At 38.2% G+C, this 24722-nt stretch overlaps 1 protein-coding gene across 1 annotated transcript in view; it reads left to right on the plus strand.

Moving 5' to 3' along the window:
• The window catches only part of snx4 (sorting nexin 4), a 67456-nt gene extending 43369 nt beyond the window's left edge, over positions 1–24087 (plus strand). The window contains exons 10-14 of the mRNA XM_069935287.1: positions 246–335; positions 2816–2915; positions 6101–6246; positions 10028–10142; positions 22606–24087. Of these exons, the coding sequence (XP_069791388.1) occupies positions 246–335; positions 2816–2915; positions 6101–6246; positions 10028–10142; positions 22606–22653 (499 nt within the window). The 3' untranslated portion in view covers positions 22654–24087. The remainder of the gene's footprint in view (positions 1–245; positions 336–2815; positions 2916–6100; positions 6247–10027; positions 10143–22605) is intronic.
• The last annotated feature ends 635 nt before the right edge of the window (positions 24088–24722 follow it).

The following is a 24722-nucleotide window of genomic DNA, read 5'->3' on the forward strand; positions in this document are numbered from 1 at the left end:
TGGTCATCTAAGGATGTGTGGTTATAAACGTTTTGGAAATAGTTTCCATTGAATCGCCAGAGTATCCTGTAACAATAGTTGAGCTCTCCATGGTGTCGCCCATTATATCCTAACTGATTTAATGCACTGGTTTTCACATTAGTGAAGTAGATTATGCCTTCTGTGGCAAAGGAAAGATGTTCTATATTTCTGCTAAATTATCATGGCTTTGCTTTAAAAGTTCTAACCCTTCTTGTCATTTTCAGATATGCAGCATCTATTGATGACATTCTAGAAGAAGAGGAACACTATGCTGATCAATTAAAAGAATATCTCTTCTTTGCAGAAGCTCTTCGGTTTGTATTGTGAATATGTATTGGAGATTTGAGCAATTGTGGGCATTCAAAATAGAATTTATTTTTGTACATGGCTTGTAAGGTATTCCAATAAAAACAAATATTTGATGCAAACTTTTTCTTTGCTCTGACTTGAAAGAAAGATGTAGACTTCCAGCCGTCAGCATTTAATGCTGCTTACCATGTCCTGCAAACTAGTTATTGGAATGACTAACAGAAAAACTGCTGGATTATGGAATAAAAAGAAAATGTGGAAAAGATCAGCTGATCAAACTGCATCTGTGGAAGGAAGAAAGTGTTGATCACAAGTGTTAATGGTTTCTCTTTCTATGGATGCTGCTGAACTAGCTGATTTTTTTTTGTTCCCCAGCAATTTATTTTTGTTTGACTAAGCTGTTGCAATGATAAGCAATGAGAATTTGGTTAACACATGCTTCATCCAAAGCAAATTGTGATTTAATTCTCTGCTTCAACATTAAATTATATAAATTCTATAATTCTCAGCATTCTCACTTTAACAAGAAGGGAAATCTCCTCCAAAGCAAATAAAATGGGCAATAAACCAATGTTATCCAATCCTTAAAAACAAAATAAAGGCTCTGAATTTAAATAATATAAATATTTTCTTGAAGCTTTTATTGAAAGGAAGTGATGGGAACAACATGGTATGGGAGTTGATAGATAAGATTTGAATGTGGAGTAGGGAGAATCATACTGAACATCACCACCAATTACCTTAGTTTTGCCTTTTGGCTTTGGGTATACATTAAATGTATCCCAATCCTTGTACAAATGCACGTATTGGCTTTGCTGTTGCCTATGGCGCTCTTAAGACACTGCACATCTGTGAATGTGCACAACTGTGCCTACCATTCATTTTGGTATTTTTCCTGTGAAAGAAGAGCCTCGTCAGCAACTTTGTGGAATATGAGCTTTTTAAATTAAACAGCATACTACCAGTTGATCCATAAAAGTGATATTTTGGTTTAATTCAGACAAGTTTTAAAGCTGTTTGTCTCCAGGAAAGAAAATCACAGTAAAAACAGTTCAAGTAAAAAGTATGAACACTTTAACATGAATATGCAATGTTTTTGAAAAATATCTTAAATGAAAATTTACATACAGCTCAATGCTTAATTTACATACCTTTCACATCTGTATTGATGAATAGTCGATGCTTTCTGTAAATTGCATCTAGTAGTACTATTTACTGTGTTAGAAATACCAAGACATAGAATTGAGATTTTTATTTGCAGGGTGGGGATGGTAGAATTTGGCAACTAGGAATGGTGATTTGTATTAGGACATGATGCTGCAATTTAAAGTGGTCCATGGAGCACGTGTCTAAAGTTAAATTGTCTTGTTTTTATTCTGGCATAAATCCTGTATGTGACAAATGTAAAATAGGTGATGCTCTGGACCTGCCCTAGAGTAGAGGAATTTTGGAAAGATGTTTTTCAAACATTGTCAGTAATTTTAAAGTTAAAATTTGAACCTTGCTCTTGGTCAATTTTTTGGATCACCCCAAGATGTTGATGTTACTTACTGATTTCAATTCAAAGCCAAATTTTATCTTTTATTTCATTGATAGCCAGACGTGCAATTTTGATTAAACAGAAAGATTACATTCCCTACACATGCACAATGGTTAAGGGATATTAATGTCTTGTTTAAACCCAGAAAAAATAGATATGCTATCAAGGATTCAAATGTTAAGTTTCAAAAAGCATTGGGCCCATTTATGGGCTATTATAGTTTTAAGAATTAGTTTTATTCTGGGATTTTTGGCGCTGTGCTGTCCCTCTCCAATTTGGTGTCACTTGATTCATACATGTCAACTTCCAACCTCACTTAGAAGAAGGGGGCTTTGATTTTTCTCTTTGGGGTTTTTTGTTGTTAAATTTTAATGACATGATTGTGTTCTGGATTTCCTGATCTTGAGAATTATTTCTAAATATTTTTAAATCTTGTAGCACAATGTATAGTTGTATTATTTTATTGGTTATACTGTAAAATATCAAAATGTTTTTAAAAAGAAAGGACGTGAGAAAATTCGCACAGTTTCTCACTGAATACAATTATTTGACATTTCCATTGACCTGGGGTTCAATCCTATCCTCTGGATGAAGGTTTCATGTTTTTCAACCATATCCCCAAAGTCATGGTTATTAGGATAATTAGCTACTGTCACTGATCATTGAGGTAAATGGCAGCCTGTATGAGAAAAATATGAAAGTAAAATTGACAATGGCTATAACCAGATTAATAGTTAGAAATCTTGTAAAATTAAATTTTGTATCACTGGTTCATCAGTTTGAGACTCTACTCTCTTCTGGGCTTTGTGTTGATATGTGTATTATTTTGTTTTGGATCATCACCAATTTATTATTTACATTTTAGATGTGAAGCAGAACCTTTTTAATCAAAATTAAAATACAAGGTGCCATGCAGTATTTTCAATTTATTTTTTTCAATTCTAGGTCTGTTTGCAGAAAACATGAACTTCAACAGTACGAGTTGGAGACTGCTGCTTTGGATTTAACGTCAAAAAAACAACAAAAGGAAGAGCTGGCTACCGGGGTGCGAGTGACTCCTTTCTTCTTTCCCCTGCTTTTGGCCCCATCAGTGTTTTCTTGTTTGCAAATTTTGGCTTGATTTCAGCCAAATGAGGATTTTATACCATTGAGTTCTTGTGAGCCTTTTGTGTAATATTCTCTCATGGAAGAACACCCGAGTGCAATTGACGGGGGTGGCGGGTTGGGGAGGAGGAGGAGAGAGTGTGGTGTTAAGGTGTATGTATATATTTAACATGCGTAAACTACAGAGGCAATACATCCATTGTAGTAATTATTATTGCCATTAAAGTTTGGAGATTCAAGGTTGGGAAGTCTGATTATTGATGCTTCATTTCTATTATCTTTAATGATGGCTTATTTACAAGTTCATTCAAGATGTTTCTGACAGGTGGTGCTATCCTAGGTCATTAAACTAGAGGAAGGGTATTACAATTGAGTATTTAGATTGACAAAAGATTGAAAATGACTTTTATCGATGGAAAATGACTGTAGTCAAAAACCATTTTGTAGCCAGTTGAGTTTAGGTATCAGTTTTTTCTGCTGCTTTATCAGCAAAGCTTGTGTTGCTGCAGAAGTTATTCCTGGAACTATTTTTATTTAGTGACCTGGATGTAGTTTCTAATGTAATAGACTAGTTGGGCGGAAGGGCCTGTATTTCAGACTATTATTGAGATGTTGATGGGAAGATGGTTACCAGATAAATGTAGTGCTGAACTTTGGTTGGAAGAAAAGGAAATATGCATACAAATTAAGTGAATAATTTAAACTGGGATGCAGGAACAAATTAGGAATCTGCAGAATTCCTTGAATGTTGCAGAGCAGTTTGAAGATGCACATGCGATCCTTGGCGCTATATGCAGAGCCATTTATATACAAAAAAACAAGATGGCCATGATTAACCTTTTTACTGCAGGGAATGGGACTTTATTGAATTGTTTATTATCCCATGTACTGAATAAAATTTGCACACAATCCAGGCAAGTAAGAGGTAGTGCAATACAAAATGTGTATTACGGTAAGTCAGTGAAGGATGTATAAAAAGTACATTTTAAACAGTGCGAGGGCATCTTTTCCTAATGTGGTCCATTTAAGAATCTGGTAACATCAAGAAAGAAATATCCTTTAATCTGGAAGTCTATTTTCAAGCACATTTAGCTCTGCCTGATGGAAAAGTGTGACCAGTTTGGGTTGGGTCCTTTTTAATATGTTGGCAGCTTTCCTGAGACAGTGGTGGTATACAGACTTGGAGCACAGGTAGATTTGCATGATAACCTGAGCTGCATTCAGATAGTGGTCTTGGGCACATGAGTTCCCCTACAAAGTTGTGATGCATCTCGACAGAATACTTCTGTGAAAATTGGCAAACAACCTCTGGAACATATCAAATTTCCTTCAGCTTCTGAGAAAGTAGTTGGTGCCTTCCTTGTTTAAGCATCAATGAGAGTGGATCAGAGCAGGTTGTGATATTTTACTCTTAAGAACTTTTGCACCATCTCCACCGTGCACTGATGTACATATGTAGGAATATGGGCTCTCCTATTTCCTGAAGTCGATGACCAGCTCCTTGCTGACATAGAGGGAGAGTTTGTTATCCTGGTGTAGTAGGAAAGATGTAAAGGTGCAAGAGTAGGGTCAGTAAATGTTGCTCAAAATGAAGCAATTAAATATTCCTACTTTGGTTAATGTGTCCACTGTCCCTTCAGATCAACCTGTTCTTCTCTAGCCCCCCCCCCCACCCATTTTCATCTCCTGGCTCCATTCTCAATCCATGTTTCATCAACATTATCCCCTCCCTCTGGTTGTATCTGGTTGATGGGTGCTACACCTCTCCCTGGATAGTGCTCCATTTGCTTTCTTTGCTCTAAATATTTCTTGGCATGATGGATTTGTGCGGATAGATTGGAGAAGTTGGTGATCTTTCTATGCTTGGAACAGAAGAATTTTGAAGGAGATCTGATGAGAGGCAGTAAAGGTTCTGAAGAGAAGCAGAATAATTGTTCTCATAATAGTAGAGGACTGGGTATTGATAAAAAGGCTAATGGGATACAAATTGCACAGCAATTGCAAGTCTGGAAATTGCTTCCTTGAGTGGTAGAGGGGGATATTCAAGGAGGAGCTAAATAAATTCTGGAAATGCAAGAATTTGCAGTGCTACAAGGTCGACTTGGATTACTTAGAACTGATGTGGGCTCTGGCCCCATGGCCTCCTGTGCCAGACCCAGCAAAGATTCTGTGAAGGCATTCTGACCGATGGACCAGTGGGTTAGAAAGAAAAATGCTTGCACTTGTGGGTCATGGGAATTGGTAATGTCAGCCTGCCAATTTGAAATCACTGTTACAGATTCTGTTTGGTTGTTTGCTGCTACCATGGAAGGACTAAAGTGTGTTGTACTGGTAATAGCAACTTGTATGCAGCTGGAGGTGGAAATTGCCTTTTGTATAGATGAAGGGACCAGAGCAGAAGCCCTATTAAATTGAACATGGGGAAATAAAAATAAATTGCAATAACCATTCAATCTTTTACTGGAGACTCAATTTTTTGTCAAGAGTTTGATTGTGTAGCTTGTAAATGAATGAAATTTTAGTGTTGAGGTGTAATGCTATATTTGAATCTGAAATCCTGCCAGTTACTCCAGTAATATAATAATATTGTAAGCTTTATACAGTATACTAAGCTCAATTATTAACTAAATTATGCTTTAGTTAATTAGGACCAAAATAATTTAACATGAAACTGAATAAGGCCTATTGGCTCCATGGTAGCTCCCAGTACAACAATAAGATCCGTTCACTCCACCCACTTCCTTGTATCTCTCCAACCTCTCACATGCCCATCAACTCTCCTTTAATTCCTTTGCAACTTATCTACACTAAGAGGTTAATAGGCTATTGGAAATTACCTACCTGCGCAACTGTGGGATCTGGGATGAAACCAGAAAACCTGGTGGAGAAACATTTGTCAAAATGCAGACTCCATACATTCAGCATTGGCAGTCAGGTTTGAGTCAGAGTAGCAGGAGCATTGAGGCATCATTTTACATCATTTTACATATGAGAGGAGATCAGCATGGTGTTTCATGTAGACAATTCATTTTAAGTGCATCTGTCGGATTAAAGCATCAAAGACTTATTGTAAATTGCTCATACTTGTGAATCATAATAAAAATGTTTACATTCTCATTTGTATAGACTGTGCGAACATTCTCACTAAAAGGCATGACCAGCAAGCTCTTTGGACAAGAGACACAAGAACAAAGAGAAGCCAAGCTGAACGTGTTAGAGGAGCAAATTGAAGAAGGAGAGGAGCTTGTGAAAACAAAAAATCATGAGTGCGAGTAAGGCAAACTGCATTCTAAAGTAAAAACAAACTACAATTTGAATTGTACGGAATAGATTTTGTAATTACACTTGTTAAGGGCTGCCTTGTGTGCACTTAATTCTATACTGCTAAATAGAAAATTTGCACATTTGTTGAGCAGGAGGTCTTAAAAGGGAATTGGTTCTGAAATTTATTTCCTTCCTAAATACCTTTGGCTCCACAACTGTTTTTAGTGCATTCTTGGATATTAACAAACTGCAATTTTTAAAAAAAAAACTGAAATCTATAGCACCTGATTGTTTTGAGGTGAATTTGAAAAAGATTTTTTTTTTTCAAAAACTGCTTTAGTCTAATTTTAAACAATTTAGAAGCTTGATAAGTAAGCCATTTTATATTTGCCAATGGATTGCAATGGTTGCAAGAGCAGGACTGAATAAGTGAAGAAGTATTTAAAAAGCATTGGGAAAGGTAGGTAGTTGTTTAAATCTGATCGCGACTATGAGTGCAGGACTGTGAATGAGAGGAGGAGCACTTAAAAAGCACTGAGAAAGGTAGGAGTGTGGGAGTGGGACTTTGGCTTGAGAGGCTTCAGTGTGCTGAGATTATGGTGCAGGAGTTAAGGTAAGGACAACCCTGTTAACAAACAAAGGGATTCTGCAAGGAGGTACAGGTCAGGCCCGGTACTTATTTTTTTCTATTTTCATAGACAGTGAGAGAAGGTTGTGGCACATATGTTTTAATGACATAGGCAGGAGTGAAGTTGAGGTCCTGCAAAGTAAGTTTAAGGAGTTAGGAAAGAGGCTGAAAAGCAGGACATCCAGGGTGGTAATCTCTGGATTACTCCTGGTGCCATGAACTAGGGAAAGTCAGAAGTGGAAGAAAGTGTGGAAAAAGTGAGTGGTAACTGATCATCGGAACCTTGGGGAGGGGTGGCCTGTACAAGTGGGATGGGTTGCACCTGAAGAACCAGCATCCTGCCAGACGTTTGTTACTGCTGTTTGGGGACTTTGCAAGGGTTGGGAACCAAAACAAAGAGGCGGTTGATGTACAAGTTGCAACAGCTGGTAGTGATTTTGTATGGAAGGACAGGCAGAAAATCCACACAGCATAATAAATAAAGTGGATGGCCTTGTACAGCTACAGATTGGCAGTGACTAAATGTAATGGCCATCACTGAGTTGTGACTAAAGAAATGATGTAATTGGGAGCTGAATGTCTAAGCATATACATTGTATTGAAAGGATAGGCAGGTAAGCAGGGAGGGTGATGTGGTTCTTTTGGTAAGAAATAACATTAAATTTGAAAGAGACATGGGGTCAGAAGATATAGAATCATTGTGAGTTTAATTAAGAAATGGCAAGGGGAAAAGGACACTTTTGGGAGACCTCCAAACAATAGCTGGGATATTTACAACAGGACATGGAAAAGGTGAGTTGGAAGGGCAATGTTAGGGATTTTAACATTCAAGTAGATTGGAAAAACCAAGTTTGGACAGGATCGCAAAAGAATTTGTAGAATGACTACAAGTTGCTTTATAGACCAACTTGTTCATGAGCCCACAAAGGTATCGGCTGGTACTGGATTGGGTATTGTGTAATGTGCCAGAGGTGATTAGAGAGCTTTGAGTAAAGGAACCGTTAGGGGCAGTGATTACATACAATACGATCGACTTCAATTTGAGATTTAGCAAGGAGAAACTGAAGTCCGATATGCTAGCATTTCAGTGGAGTAAAGGGAATTACAGTGGCATGAGAGAGTAACTGGCCGAAGGAGTTTGGAAAGGGGGCCCTAGTAGGGAAAATGGCAGAGCAGCAATGGATGATATTTCTGCAAGAAATGAGTAAGGTGCAGAATAGAAAGAAGAAATGTTCAAATGGAAAAATTCCACAACTGTGACTGACAAGGCAAGTCAAAACCATGTAAAAGCAAAAGGAAACAAAAATTAGTGGGAAGATAGAGGATTGGGGTTTTATATTTAAAAAAAAAACAAGGAGGAAAAAGATGAAATATGAAAGTAGGCTAGCAAAAATACCAGAGAGGATATAAAAAGCTGAAGTCTATAAAGAGTAAAAGAGAAGTGAGATTAGATTATAGAACCTCTTTAAAATGATACTGGAGAAATAATGGGAGACAACTAAATGAGTATTTTGTGTCAGCCTTGACTGTGGAAGACATTTTGTTCCAGATGAAGGGTGTCAGGGAAGGGAAGTAAGTGCAGTTACTATTTCAAGGGCAAAGGTGCTCAGAAAGCTGAATGGTCCAAGGGTGTATAAATCTCCCAGATTAGATGGATTGCACTCTTAGTTTCTGAAAGAAGTAGCAGTCAAGATTGTGGAGGCATTAGTAATGATTTTTCAGGAATCAATAGATTTTGATATTCAAGGAGGGAGGTCGGCAGCAGAAAGGGAATTCTAGACTGGTTAGCCTGATGTCCATAGTTGGGAAGATGTTTGAGTCTGTTGTCATGGATAAGGTCACGTACTTGGAGGAACATGACAAGATGGGCCAAAGTCAGCATGGCTTGCTTCAGGGAAGGTCTTGCTTGACAAACCTATGGGAATTCCTTGAAGTAACAAGCAGGCTAGATAAAGGAGATGCAGTGGATGTTGTGTATTTGAGTGTTTAGAATGCCTTTGACAACGTGCTGCATTGGAGGCAACTTGACAAGATGAGAGTCCATGGTATAATAGGAAGCATACTAGGCCATTAGCTGATTTGCAAGAAGGAGAGTCAGAATATAAGGATCATATTCTGATTGGCTGCAAGTTGCTCATGTGTTCCATGGGAGTCGGTGTTGGGCAGCTCTTTTTGCATTGTATTTTAATGATTTGGATTATGGCATAAATGGCTGTGGTCAAGTTCGCAGATTATATGAAGATAGATTAAATGGCTGTGGTCAAGTTCGCAGATTATATGAAGATAGATTAGAAGAATGGGCAGAGAAGTGGGAAATTAAATACAATGTCAGGAAGTCCAAGGTCAGGCACTTTGCTAGAAAAAAAGTAAACAGGCAGACTACTTTCGAAATGAGAAGAAGATTGAAAATATCCAGATGCAAAGAGACCTGAGACTCATTGTGCAGGACTGCCTGAAGGTAAGCTTGCATGTGGAGTTGGGAATGAAGAAGGCCAATGCAAAGCTAGCACTTATTGTAAGAGGAATAGAATACAAGAGCAAGCATGTGATGTTGATACTTTATAAGGAACTGGTGAGTCTTCACAGAATATTGTGAGCAGTTTGGGGCTCCTAATTTAAGAAAGGAAGTGCTGACATTGGAGAGGATTCAGAGAAGTTTCACCAGGCTGATACCAGGAATGAAAAGGTTAGCATAGGAAGAGCGTTTGACAGCTCTTGGCCTAAACTTGTTGGAATTTAGAAGAACGAGGAGGGAATCTCATTGAAATATTTTGATTGTTAAAAGGAGTGGATAGAGTAGAAAGGTAGTTTCCCATGGTGGGAGAATCTAGGACAACACTTCAGGATTGAAGAGCATCCACTTTGAACAGAGATCAATTTTAAATGAAATGTTTATATTAGTACTGGTGGAAGGAAAACTTTGTTGCACCACCATATATTTCAGTTGTACCTGTATTTGGTTAACGTTTAAACCTCTGTTCGCAATTTGAGGTCCATGATTATCATTTTAAGTATTGAATTTGTTGCAGTAGAGCTTAAGAGATCTTTCTGAGCACATTGAGAGCAACAGATAGTCTTCACACCTTTAAACAGTTTTTATTAACAGTTAAATTCAAACTGCTATTCCTATATAAAAGCTGTTGTATTTGCTCTACTTTTAGAGATTTTGTGAAAAATGCTTGGGCTGACATTGAACGTTTTAAGGAAGAGAAGAATAAAGATTTGAGAGAGGCCCTCATCAGCTACGCAGTAATGCAGATAAGTATGTGTAAAAAGGTAAGCTGACCTTTCTTATTTTCATTGTTTTTTTCCATAAATTCTCCAATATCAAAGTGTATGTGTATAAATAATATATTTTTTAAAGGACTTTTTCTTACAAAAAAATACTTTCCCCCCTCCCTTTCACAAAAAAATCCACAGAGTCAGGGTTCACATTTATATTGACCATTTAAAAAAAATTCTCAATGGGTAATTCGCTTATTGACTTTATTCTATAGCAGCATCTATTAATGTTCTTTTTATTATTGTAATTATAATTGGACCACAATGTGATCCAAATATAGCTGCCACATCTTGATAAATATGTCATATTTGTTCTTTAAGCTGTATGTATATAACTATTCACCTCGGCAGTATATCATGCTTTATGTATAGGGAAGTCAGATTTCCAAGTATTTGCAATATATCTCTTAGCTACTCCTAAGGCTATTTTAACAAATGAAATTCGGAATAACCTTATTTCAATAAGGTTGCCAAAAAGATGAAGCCCTGGGTCATCTGTGAAGGCTACCCTTGCTGTCGTTGTTAGTATTTCATTAATATCCTGCCAGAATGGTCTCACCTTCATGCACAACCACATAGCATGTAAAAATACTCCACACCTAAAACACCTCTCCGATATTTCAGATTTTGATTTGTGTGGTGTGAGATATAATTGGTGTAGGAAATTATATTGCACTAATCCAGATCTTGCAATTATAATTGATGCCATGCTATCTAAACATCAATCAGACCAGCATCTTCACATTATTGCAACACCTAGATACAACTCTCTCTCGATCTCTGCAAACCTGGTTTTGCACTTACATTTTAGAGAGTATAGTACATCTTGGTTATAAATTTAGGTGTATTCCCCAGACAAATCATTTGTTCCATTTCAAATGGCCCCCATCTTTCTCTTAGAAACTACCTTAGTTTGAGAAAACAAAAGAAAGTCCCATTAGCTACCCTCTATTTATTTCTTACTTGTTCAAAAGATGCAGGATATTCCTCCACATAACAGTCATCGATATATATTATTCCTTTGTCATGCCCTGAATTCAATATTTTGTTACCCAGGTTCACATGCAGCAACACATTTTTACATAATGGTGTTCTTAATAATATATCTGCTTTTTTTTCCAATACACATTTATTTCTTGCCATATTCTAATCTTGTGTATTAATATAAGGTTATCTATCTTTTTTTTGTTATTAACTTAATATTGCACTTGTAAATAAAGTCCTTCTCTGTCTCTTTTATTGAATTCAAGAGGGGGAACTACACTTCAAAGAAGAAAGATAAAAATCTTGCTTGTGCTAATAAATAATACTTAAAATCTGGAAGCCTAAGTCTTCCCAGTTTATAATCCCATGTTAGCTTTTCCAATGAAATTCTTGGCATTTTATTATTTCATAGGAATTGCCTTATGTGATATTTTAATAATTTAAATTAGTGCAATCATGGCATCACCTTCATTTTAATACAATTTACTCTTCCCACTAAAGTAATCAGCAAGTCTTTCCATTTCTGTGAATCTTTTTCTATTTTTCTAAAAGAGGAGTGTAATTAAATTTGTTATTATCTGTCATTATTCCTAAATATTTGATTCCATCTGTCATCCATTTAAATCGACTACCTTTTTTATATCTTTCACATTCAAAGTTCTTCAATGGCATTATCTCACTCTTGTCCATATTTATTTTGTAACCTGATAGTCTTCCATATTTTTCTGATGTTGTTTGTAATTTTATCATGAATTCAGCCGGGTCAGACGTATAATAGCACATTATCAGCAAATAAGCTAATTTTATGTTCTTCCTATCCAACTATGAGGCCCTTAATATCCAGATCTCTTCTTGTAATCTCCACCAGTGGTTTGATAGCTAGGATAAAAAACGCTGGGGAACCGAGAACACCCTTGTATACTCGATCTACTCAAAGGGGGGAAAAAAACTGCTGACGTTTGATAATTATAATTTTACCAAACTTTTCCAATATTTGAAATAGGAAAGACCATTCTAATCGGTTGAATGCTTTTCCTGCATCGAGGGAGATGGTTATACTTGGATTCAACTTTGATTTTGCCATGTGTATTAAATAGTCTACTTAGACTATTTGAAGAGTGCCTTCCTTTAACAAATCCTACCTAGTCTATATGTATTAATGTTGGTAGATATTGTCCCAATCTATTAGCTAATGCCTTTACCAATATTATAATCAGCATTCAGAGTGATATAGGTCTATATCAGAATCCGGATTTATTGTCATGAACAAGTCATGAAATTTGGTGCCTTGTTGCAGCATCATAGAGATAGTGTAAACATACAGATTATAACCAGCTTACAATATTGGTATAAAAAATAAAATAAAATAATAAGAGTAATAATGGATGAAAAGTAGCAGTGTCTTTGTTTCATTGATTATTCAAGAATCTGATGGCAGTGAGGAAGAAGCTGTCCTTGTGCTGCTGAGTGCTAGTCTTTAGGCTCTTGTATCTTTGTTTCTCCCCCACCCCCCCATGGTAGCAGAGTGAAGAGGACATGGCCTGGGTAGTGGGGGTCTTTGAGGATAGAGATTCCTTTATTTAGACACCTCATGTAGATGTCCTTGATGGAGTGAAGGTTGGTGACTGTGATGTTGCAGGCCAAGTTAACAACTCTTTGGAGTTAATTCTTGTCCTGAGAGTTGGCGCCTCCATACCAGGCAACCAGCCAGAATGCTCTCCACAGTACACCTGTAGAAGTTTACGAGAGTCTTTGGTGACATACCAAATCTCCTCAGACACCTCACAAAGTATAGCTGCTGGCAAGCCTTTTTTGTGATTGCATCAAGGTGGAGGCTCCAGGATAGCTTCTCAGATATTGACACCCAGGAATTTGAAGTTCTTGACTCTCTCCATGACTGAGCCCTCGATGAGAACTGGGTCATGTTCCCCTGACTTCCTTCTGAAGTCCAGGAGACATTGAGTGCAAGTTTGTTGTCATTGCGCCTTTCAACGAGCTGATCCATCTCCCTCCTAGACGCTTCCTCCTTGCTGTTTGTGATTCTGCCGATAACTATGGTGTCGTCGGCAAACTTGAAGATGGCATTGGAATTGTGCCTGGCCCCACAGTCATTGATGTATAATGAGTAGAGCAGTGGGGTAAGCACGCATCCTAGGGGTGCACCTGTGTTGATGATCAGTGAGGAGGAGACGTTGTTTCCATTTCTTACTGACTGGTCTTCTGAAGAGAAAGTCAAGGACCCAGTTTCAGAGTAGGAATCAGAGGTTTGGAGTTTGTAGTTTCTTGACCAGCACTGAAGGAATAATAGTATTGAAGGCTGAGCTGTATTCGATGAAGAGGTGCCATATTTATGAGTTGCTGTTTGAGGTGATCCAGAGCTGAATGGAGAGCCAGAGATATTGCCACTGCTGTGGAGCGATTATGATGACAGGCAAATTGCAGTGGGTCCAGATCTTGGGTACGTGTTAATTCTGGCCATGACCAGCCTCTCGATGCATTTCATCACAGTAGAAGTTAGTGCTACTGGGTGGTAGTCATTGAGAATGCTGGGATGATTGATGCCCTTTTGATGCTGGTGGGAACCTCTGACTGCCACAATAAGAGGTTGAAAATGAAGTTTTTAATAGGTCTCTACTTTTTTTCTTGGTTGCACTGTAATTATAGCAGTTGAGAAAGATTCCAGGAGGGTCTAGGTCTCCACCGCCCAGCCTAATGCATCCTTCGCAAGAGGCATCAATAAATCTTTAAATTGTCTATCGAACTCAGGAGGAAACTCCTCCCCCGCCCCCCCAGAAAGTTGTTAGCTTGTAAAGTACCCAAAGCTTTCTCATTCTCTTCTCTTGTGAAAGGGGCGTCCAAATCAACTCGTTAGCTGTCTTCTAATTTTGGAAGTTCAACATTTTTTAAAAATTCATCCATCCCCATCTTATTTTCATCTAATAATTCCGATTTGTATTGTTCCATATAATGTCTAAAAATATTATTTCTTTTTGATTGTATGTTATAATATTGTCCTCTTTTTTATTGCATTTATCATTTGAGATGACCCTCTGCTTTAAGTGCCAAGATAAAAACTTTGTGGCTGTTCTCCTAATTCATAATATTTTTTTGTTCTTAATATAGTTTTGTTCGTTCTATACATTTGTAATGTATTATTGTTTTTTTATTCTCTAATAATTATATTTTTCTTGTAACCCTTGTTCTCTAATATTTTCCAATTTTGTTATGTCTTTCTGTAAACCATTCATCTCTGTGGCATATTCTCTCAAGATTTTTTGTATAAGAAACAATTTGTCCTCTTAGATAAGCTTTAAGTGTTTTCCATATCAGTAGAAGAAAGTTTATTTAGTTTCACAAAATAATTCTATCTGTCTCTTAATAAACCAACAAAAGTCCTTCCTTTTCAACAGTGGCATTGAGATGCTATCTATACACACTTTCTTGTTTTTCCATTATTGTAATAGTTAAAGTTAATGGCGAATGATCTGATAAAAGACTCACCAAATATTCTATTTTTACCACTCTACTTTTAAACTGGGCAGACATTAAAAATAAATCAGGTGCCCTTGAGTAGAATGAATAGTATCTTTCAACAGGGTTCTTTCTTTGGCTTGGCTTCGCGGACGAAGATTTATGGAGGGGGTAAAAAGTCCACGTCAGCTGCAGGCTCGTTTGTGGCTGACCAGTCCGATGCGGGACAGGCAGACACGATTGCAGCGGTTGCAAGGGAAAATTGGTGGGTTGGGTGTTGGGTTTTTCCTCCTTTGCCTTTTGTCAGTGAGGTGGGCTCTGCGGTCTTCTTCAAAGGAGGCTGCTGCCCGCCAAACTGTGAGGCGCCAAGATGCACGGTTTGAGGCGTTATCAGCCCACTGGCGGTGGTCAATGTGGCAGGCACCAAGAGATTTCTTTAGGCAGTCCTTGTACCTTTTCTTTGGTGCACCTCTGTCACGGTGGCCAGTGGAGAGCTCGCCATATAATACGATCTTGGGAAGGCGATGGTCCTCCATTCTGGAGACGTGACCCATCCAGTGCAGCTGGATCTTCAGCAGCGTGGACTCGATGCTGTCGACCTCTGCCATCTCGAGTACCTCGACGTTAGGGGTGTGAGCGCTCCAATGGATGTTGAGGATGGAGCGGAGACAACGCTGGTGGAAGCGTTCTAGGAGCCGTAGGTGGTGCCGGTAGAGGACCCATGATTCGGAGCCGAACAGGAGTGTGGGTATGACAACGGCTCTGTATACGCTTATCTTTGTGAGGTTTTTCAGTTGGTTGTTTTTCCAGACTCTTTTGTGTAGTCTTCCAAAGGCGCTATTTGCCTTGGCGAGTCTGTTGTCTATCTCATTGTCGATCCTTGCATCTGATGAAATGGTGCAGCCGAGATAGGTAAACTGGTTGACCGTTTTGAGTTTTGTGTGCCCGATGGAGATGTGGGGGGGCTGGTAGTCATGGTGGGGAGCTGGCTGATGGAGGACCTCAGTTTTCTTCAGGCTGACTTCCAGGCCAAACATTTTGGCAGTTTCCGCAAAGCAGGACGTCAAGCGCTGAAGAGCTGGCTCTGAATGGGCAACTAAAGCGGCATCATCTGCAAAGAGTAGTTCACGGACAAGTTTCTCTTGTGTCTTGGTGTGAGCTTGCAGGCGCCTCAGATTGAAGAGACTGCCATCCGTGCGGTACCGGATGTAAACAGCGTCTTCATTGTTGGGGTCTTTCATGGCTTGGTTCAGCATCATGCTGAAGAAGATTGAAAAGAGGGTTGGTGCGAGAACACAGCCTTGCTTCACGCCATTGTTAATGGAGAAGGGTTCAGAGAGCTCATTGCTGTATCTGACCCGACCTTGTTGGTTTTCGTGCAGTTGGATAATCATGTTGAGGAACTTTGGGGGACATCCGATGCGCTCTAGTATTTGCCAAAGCCCTTTCCTGCTCACGGTGTCGAAGGTTTTGGTGAGGTCAACAAAGGTGATGTAGAGTCCTTTGTTTTGTTCTCTGCACTTTTCTTGGAGCTGTCTGAGGGCAAAGACCATGTCAGTGGTTCCTCTGTTTGCGCGAAAGCCGCACTGTGATTCTGGGAGAATATTCTCAGCGACACTAGGTATTATTCTATTTAGTAGAATCCTAGCGAAGATTTTGCCTGCAATGGAGAGCAACGTGATTCCCCTGTAGTTTGAGCAGTCTGATTTCTCGCCTTTGTTTTTGTACAGGGTGATGATGGTGGCATCACGAAGATCCTGAGGCAGTTTACCTTGGTCCCAACAAAGCTTGAAAAACTCATGCAGTTTGGCATGCAGAGTTTTGCCGCCAGCCTTCCAGACTTCTGGGGGGGATTCCATCCATACCTGCTGCTTTGCCACTTTTCAGTTGTTCGATTGCCTTATATGTCTCATCCAGGGTGGGAACCTCATCCAGCTCTAGCCTTAGGGGCTGTTGAGGGAGCTGGAGCAGGGCGGAATCTTGGACTGAGCGGTTGGTACTGAAAAGAGATTGGAAGTGTTCTGACCATCGGTTGAGGATGGAGATCTTGTCGCTGAGGAGGACTTTGCCGTCTGAGCTGCGCAGCGGGCTTTGGACTTGGGGTGAGGGGCCGTACACAGCCTTTAGAGCCTCGTAGAAACCCCTGAAGTCGCCAATGTCCGCGCTGAGCTGTGTTCGTTTGGCGAGGCTAGTCCACCACTCATTTTGGATCTCCCGGAGTTTGCGCTGAAGATGGCTGCATGCGCGACGGAAGGCTTGTTTCTTCTCTGGACAGGACGGCTTTGTAAGGTGAGCCTGGTGGGCAGCTCGCTTCTTTGCCAGCAGCTCCTGGATTTCCTGGCTGTTTTCGTCAAACCAGTCCTTGTTTTTCCTGGAGGAGAAGCCACCATATATCAATCAAATTTAAATCCACTGTAGTCTTCATTAGTGTTGTTTTTGCAGCTTTTGCCCTTGTCACTGTTCTGGCTGATTTATGCAAAATTGAATCTAGACAGAAATTGAAATCTCCTCTGACCAGTATATTTTGCTTTCCCTCTGCTGTTTTTAAAAAGATATACTTCATAAAGGCTTTATTGTCATAATTTGGTGCATAGATATTCATAAAAGTCCGTGATTCTACATAAATTTTACAGTGTGCCATTACAAATCTTCCCGCTTGGTCAGTCAATGTCTTCTATTATTATTGGTATATTTTTATTAATTAAAATCTTTACTCATATTTAGAGCCAAATGAAGACAATGTTACTTGTCCCACCCATCCTTTTTTTAATTTATCGTGTTTCTATTTGTTAAGATGTGTTGCTTGTAGAAAGACTATAACTTTTTTCGGTGTACCAAGACCTGCTTCCTTTTCACTGTCCTGTTTATCCCATTGAGACAAATAAATTTTAATGTTCTAACCATTAACAATTTTTAAACAAATGTTGTTTCATAATGAAACCTTTTTGATTATTTAAATAATAGCGATCTTTCTCCTTTTAAAAAAAAACACATACAATGTCCCTGCCCTGATGTAAACAGGAAAGCCAGTGAAATGAAGAAGAAACCCTTCCTTTAACACCATCTTTTATAGGTACTCCTCTCCAGGTGCCATTCTCCCTCTTAGACCCGAGTCTCCACCTCGCCTTTACTTTTCCCAAGTTTTCACTCTTTATTGAACTCTCCATGAACATTTTAATAAAATTTACTTTTAAACAATATATACAAGACAGTTTTTAAAAAAAACAAAAAACTTAGCCCATTGTAAACATTCTACATAGTCTTCTTTGGAAACTTTGCTTTTTCAGAAATCTCGTAGGAAGTCTTCCACCCTTTTCTTAGTCTTGAAAAATCGCCGATTACCTTCTACTACTTCGACCCTCAGAGTAGCAGGGGTATATCATTTAATATTTAAAAAATTTTGGAATGCAGTTGTCTTTTGACATCATCAAACTCTTTCCTTTGCTTATTCAAATTAGGACTAAAATCTTGGAAAAATAGCACTTTTTCATGGTCAATCTCAGGTGGGCCATTATTAGAACAATCAAATTGCTGCTAGCAGAGTTGTCTCCTGTTCCCAGAAACTCAAAAGTCTTACCAGGACCGATCGTGGTCACTGATTGCCAGCTCTCCTGAATCCGAGGGTCATGTGAGCCCTTTCGATATGTAACTTTTCTCTAAATTTGTCTTCTCCCAGCACTCGTGGGATCCATATTTCGAAGACGTTCACCGGATTTCTTCCCTCAATTCCTTCTTTCAATCGATAATTTGAACATTTTTTCGTCTGATTAAAATTCTACATGCGGCGATCTTGTCCAGCAGACTTTGTCTGTCTGACTCCTATTTCCTCGCAGCTTTTTCCAAAGTTTTTAGCTTGTGTTTTTTACCGTCTACTTCTGCTTGGTTCATTCTTTTCATTAAATCTTCAACGATTTCTTTAATTCCATTCATCCCTTCAGTCATGTCTCTCATTACAGTTTCAATGCCTGCAAATCCATTGCTCAAGTTTTCCATTTTCTCCAGGATAATATTTAGATCTTGTCCCGACTCCCCAGCTCTGCTGGGGTCCACCGGTCCCGAGGCCACCCTTTCAAGCTTTCGCCTGATGTTCCTGGCTGAGTAGAAACTTCCTCAATTTTTGTTCTCGGGTGCCTTGGTTTCTTAGTACTTGTTTTGTGATTTTTTTTTCCATCATGGAGAGCTTGATCAAATCATGTCTAAGTCCTTCGCGTGGTCACGCCCCCATTCAAATTGTCCTTTAGCAATGACACTATGTAACATTCAGGGACAGAAATTTCTCTTGTCATTTAGCCCCTTTAGCCGATGTATTTGCATGGTAATGTGATTTTTATGTATTTTTTAAAATTGTGATTAATAGGGTTGGTAAAGAAGAGCCAATGGATCTGTTAGATTTCAACTGCCTCAAACCTTTTGATCAATTGCCTTAATTATGCAAAATTACAACTCATGAGTTTGGAGGAATGTGTCATTGCAGGTAGATAGGGAAGAATGTTAAATTTTATAGGTAATCGGAGCAAGTTTATTGCACAGTTTATTGGTTTGTGTGGTTGTCTGAAATATTTACTGATGAGAAACAGGGCCATTTAAAAAAAAAAAGGATTGAATGGAATGTGCCTATATTCTCTCAAATTTAGTTGAATGAGTTGGTTTCATAAAAATATTTGATTCTGGGATAGCTTGATGCTGAGGGTGATTAAAAATTGAACTAGACGAATATAGTCATTGCCACTGTAGTCTTCAGTGGTTGACTCTTTTATTTTTAAATGTAATGTGTTGGTGTGATCTTGAGGTTTGGGATATTGAGATTTTTAAAGTAATTGAGCAACATTGATATGAGATGGTTTAAAAAAAGTTGAGGTAGGAAATCAGCATAAGAACATGGAAGCAGGAGTAGGCCATCCAGCCCATCGAGCCTGTTCAGCCATTCAATAAGCTCATGGTTGATCTGATCATTGACTCAACTCCACCTACTTGCCTTTTCCCCCCCCCCCCATATCCCTTAATTTCCCTTTTTCTTTTAATGTAAAAATCTAACTGAACCTTAAATAAGTTTAATGAAGTAGCCTCCACAGCTTCCTTGGGCAGAGAATTCCATGGATTTCACTACTCTGGGGGAAAAAGATTTTCCTCAACCCAGAATCTTGAGGCTGTGTCCCTTAGTTCTGGTCTCTCTTTTGAGTGAAAACAATTTTCCTGCCTCGCTTACCTATCTCTTTCATAATTTTATATGCTTCTATAAGATCTCCCCTCATTCTTCTGAATTCATGTGAGTATAATCCCAGGAGGTTTAGTCTCTGTTCGTAGGTCGACCTGCTGATCAACAATGATCTACTTGAAATGGTGGAACAGCCTTGCGGTGCTATGGTTTATTCCTACTAAAGTCTGCATATTATAAAAACAGCACAGCTAATTTGCTTAGAAGTTGGTCATTTTAGAGGTCTTAAATAACCATTATCTTAGTGATTTTTATTCTGGATTGGACCGATGATACAAATTATTTGACTTCTGTTGTTAAGTATTTAATGAGACAGTTTGATCCTTTCAAACAAATCCCACAGGTCACCAGTTTTAATTCAGAAGTGATACTCTGGTGTTCTGGCTCCAAATATTCCCAATTAAATAAATCCTGCATAAGCTCAAAACTAGCAATTGTGTTGTGGAGTCGGTAATTTCATCAGGTTATTGGGGAGGCCTTTTTTAATTGTAACCAACCATAACAGTGAAGGCAAACAAAATCTGCAGTGGTCTAGTACAGTACACGAGTACTGGAGAAACTTGGAACTTCAATAGGGATCCATAAAAATCGAACGGCAGTCGACATTTCAGGACTGAACCCTTTAGGTGCGCTGAAAAGCAGGCAGGCGGTTGAATGAAAAGGTGGGGGGAAGTGATGGAACACAAATAGCAAGGTGGATACAAGTGGGAGGGTAGAAGAGGAAGAAGTTGAGAAATGATTGGGGAGAGGGCTCAGAAAGATTGACTCTGCTCGGAGGGGAGGGGGGAGCTGGAGGAAGGGAGATGAAGAATGCGGGAAAGAGACCGACCGGAGGAGGAAGTTGACTGAATTTGGGAATATTGATGCTATCTAGTTGAGACTGTTGAGACAGAATACAAGTTTGCGGGTGGCCTCAACTTGGCAGTACACGAGGCAACCGACACATGTCAGAGTGGAATTGAAGTGGTTGGCTACTGGGAGGTCCTTGTTAATGCAGTGGATTGAGGGAAGGTACTCTAAACTTTTCCCCCAATCTGCGTCCAGTCTCTCTGATGTAGAAGAACCAGCCATATTTCTCAGTCCTCTTCCCTCTCCCACTATTACTTCTTGGTTTCTTTCTCTACTCTCTCATGTGCATCCACCTATTATCTATTGCCTGTTAACCTGATTTCCTCCCCCTTCTTCACCTCTCCCAATTTTATGCTGGTGTCTGCCTGATTTTAGACTCTCCCAAACAAGCTCTAGTCCAAAACATTGACAGCTTTTTATTTTTTATGGATGTTGTATGACCTGCTGAGTTTCTCCAGCACTTTTATGAATGCCTTAAGAACAGTTTCTATTTTCAGTTTTGTATTGAAATGCTTTCAATTTAAGTTGCATGCTGGTGAGACCTTGTATTTCTTTAAGATAATCTGGTTACGAAAGCAAAATAAAAGCTGTCATAAATGCATGCAAAATGCCCATAATCTTTTTGAGAAGCTATTTGGCTAATATTTTATTCCACTACTTTTTTTATTTGCATGGGCTATCTCTTTGTTCTCACTTTACAGTAGCAATCCATTTGCTGCAGTTCTTCAAAGTTTTGTGTTGTGAACTATGTAGTTTTCTCATTTAGAAATTGCTATTGATATACTAACTGAAATGTGTTCTGTTAATCTTCAGTGAAATGTTTCTAATTTGGAAGAGATTATTTACTTTGGTTAGCATGCATTTTGTAATGTGAAATAAGGAAGGAAACAGATTATTTAACTGATATACAGCTAGAAAGTTTCAACATAACCTCAAGTGACTTCAGAGAATTCTCACGGTTTTTTTTAAAAAAGTGTTTCCAGAAATTTACTCAACGTAAAGTACTTTTACTGTTGCTCAATTTGATTAAAACTAGAATATAGATGGAAATGGTCAAATTGTATCTTTTGGGTTTTAAGATTAGCAGAGGCTAAAAATTTGTAATTAGTTTCCTGGGACAATTCTACAGCCTTCATGCATAAATGACAATTCTGACAAAATTCCAACAGTGATGTGTATGCCCCAAGACGACTTACTGTGAAAGGAGTCTGAAACTCATTGCTATGGAGTCCAAGTCTGATCACTTCTGCAAAGGGAAAATAAATAGAAAAATGGTGCATACATTCTAAATGTAGTATTGTGTGGCAATAAATTATTTTGCCCTTAAATGGTTTGAGATGAATGCTTTCATTTATCTAGTTAAGTGTTAGATGGGAAATTTATAACTTAAAAAGCATTTTTGAGGCTTGCAGATAAAGGATTGTCACAGTTGTACTCTAGGCATATGCACTAGAATAATGTGATTTGTGAAAGAGCAAACAAATTGACTTTATCAATTTACATGTATCAAAATTAGCAATAATTCACATTTCTAATAATTCAAAGTTCCAACAATATTGGAACATCACTTTAAACTAAATACTAATTAAAGCATTTGTGTATTGAGCAATGATAGAGGTTCACTGTTTTCTGTTAGTGAGGAATAAATGAATCATGTAAATAAGGTGCAGACAGTCACTGGGGGGTGAGTTGCAGAAAATTGCTGGTCCATGATGATGATGTTGATTAATAAATATAGCTGATGTATGTATAAAATTGTTAAATCCAAAAGGAGCTGACATCTGTTTAAAATGAAGCTGAGCATTGATTTTGTTTACTGCTTGAACTTGTAACCATTTTCCCAATTGCTATGCTAACTTTTTGAAAAAGCATATACAGTATTAAGTTTTTTGAAAAAATATGGACCAAAGTAATTGTAAAATGCATTTTTGTTTTTAGGGGATTCAAGTTTGGACCAATGCAAAGGAATGTTTTAGCAAGATGTAAAAATTTGCATTCAATAAACTTGAACAGAAATAGAAGCACAAATTGTAGTTTTCAGGAACTTAATGTTGAGCACATGGAATCCTCTTTGCAGCAATTGTATGTATCTTTCAATCCACTTATTAACTGGGCACAAAGAAACTTTTGTAAGAAAATGTCTTGCTAATAAAGTTCAAAAATTATGTTTCCAGGGATATAGGGTTGAGGGGAAAACAGGCAGTGTATTTCATTGTTACTAATCCATATGCTATGCTGGTTTCTTCCTGTGGATTTGGAGGCCTTCAGATCATTTCCAGATGTAGTTGCATTGTGCCAATTGTTTTTTTTTATTTTGCAAAGGCTTTCAACAAGGTTAGTTTCCATAAATCTTAATACAATTTATGGCTGCTCAAATAGAGGCAGCAGTCTTAATATTGAACAATCCTCTCTTAACCATTATTCAAAGAGGTAAATGAAATTGTACTTGAAAATTCCAATTTTTATTCGCAGCTGAACTTCATAATTACAGAAATGGGTAGATGACCATTCTGCATGTTTTAATGTTTGGCTGGAATATAGAGGAAATGCCTTTCAGCTATCAGAATTGATTAATGCATTAATATTTTGAAATTTTTCATTTATTCTACTTTATGGCAATCTGTTGTTTGCCATAGGTGCCCAGGGTCTTAACTTGTCAAAAAACAGTTGAACTGCAAAGTCCACTTTAATCATACCTGGAGAAAAATGTACATCTCTACTGTTTTCTTCCTCCAAATTCTATTGGTGTTTGAATACTAAAATTTAGTTCATGACACTAATTTGCATCACTACAGCCATTTAACATTGTTTATAGATTGAAAAACTAACAATTCCAGCAGCAGCTTTGAAGGGAAATTGTCTTTTCTTTTTGCAAGTTGCCTGTACCAAAATTACCAATGGGTCAAGTTTACTTCCATTAGAAGCAGGCTTGTACCAGATGTATAATCTTCTAATTTTGTGGTGACTAGAATGGTGGATTAAAGTTTGTTTCATTACAGTGTAAAAATTGTGATCTCTGGCAACAAACTCCTTTTTAAACAGTGTTGGATTAAGAGGGCAAAATGGAGAATTTGAACCAAACCAAAAAATAGAAGACTTGCCTGATGTAATTAATATGTTTTCCATTTGTAGATTATGCCTTTCCTCTTGAATGCCATTACTGAATAGGAAACATTAAATGAAGGTGCCTTAAATCTTTCTGCCAATCTTGTACTTGTACAAATTATTAATGCTTGTTAATTTGCTTAATTTCTATTTTGATTTGCTGAAATTGTCAAAAAAAAAGTTCAGAATTCATACAAGGACTGGTTGCCGTTGGTGTCTTGGGGAATCGTACTAACTTTTGCTAACTTCGCTCACCCCTCCCTCTTGTGTAGACAATGTGCCAAAAATGCTGAATAAAGTTGCTTGCAAAATGTAGATGTTGTGTGCTTTGGATTTGCTTCTTTAGAGATTTTAACTGACTTCCAATATTGGTGAGTCGGTAATAATGGTTAGTGCAACGCTCTTACAGCACCAGTGTGACCTGGGTTCAAAACTGGTGCCTTCTGTAAGGAATCTACACTCTCCCCATGACCATGTGGGTTTCCTCTGGGTGCTCAGATTTCCTTCCATCCTCCAAAAATGTACAGGGTTACTAGATTAATTGGTGTATTTGCGCAGCACAGTCTTGTGGGTTGGAAGAGCCTGTTAATGTGTTCCAAATTTTTTTAAAAATTGAAATTAGACATGACAATTTTAAGCGCTTTAATTAACTGTCCTTTGTGCTGAGGGGTGGGATTAATGAAAATTTTTCAGCCTCCCCCCCACCATTGCAATTTGATAAACAGGCTTTTTGGCTCTACATATAATTGATGCTTCATTTGCTTAAGTTCCGGTACAATTAAGAACATAGAACATTACAGCACAATAACAGGCCCTTTGGCCCATGATGTGCCAGCCTATATATAACTCCCAAAAAAAGCTGAGGATTCCCTACCTCAGCCCTTTAATAGAAGTTGAGGAATTGAAGTATGATCACTTTATTTTTTTCAGCCAGCGGCGCCTCGGATTAG

Source organism: Narcine bancroftii, chromosome 4, assembly GCF_036971445.1.
Source record: "Narcine bancroftii isolate sNarBan1 chromosome 4, sNarBan1.hap1, whole genome shotgun sequence".
In the NCBI taxonomy this organism is placed as follows: domain Eukaryota; kingdom Metazoa; phylum Chordata; class Chondrichthyes; order Torpediniformes; family Narcinidae; genus Narcine; species Narcine bancroftii.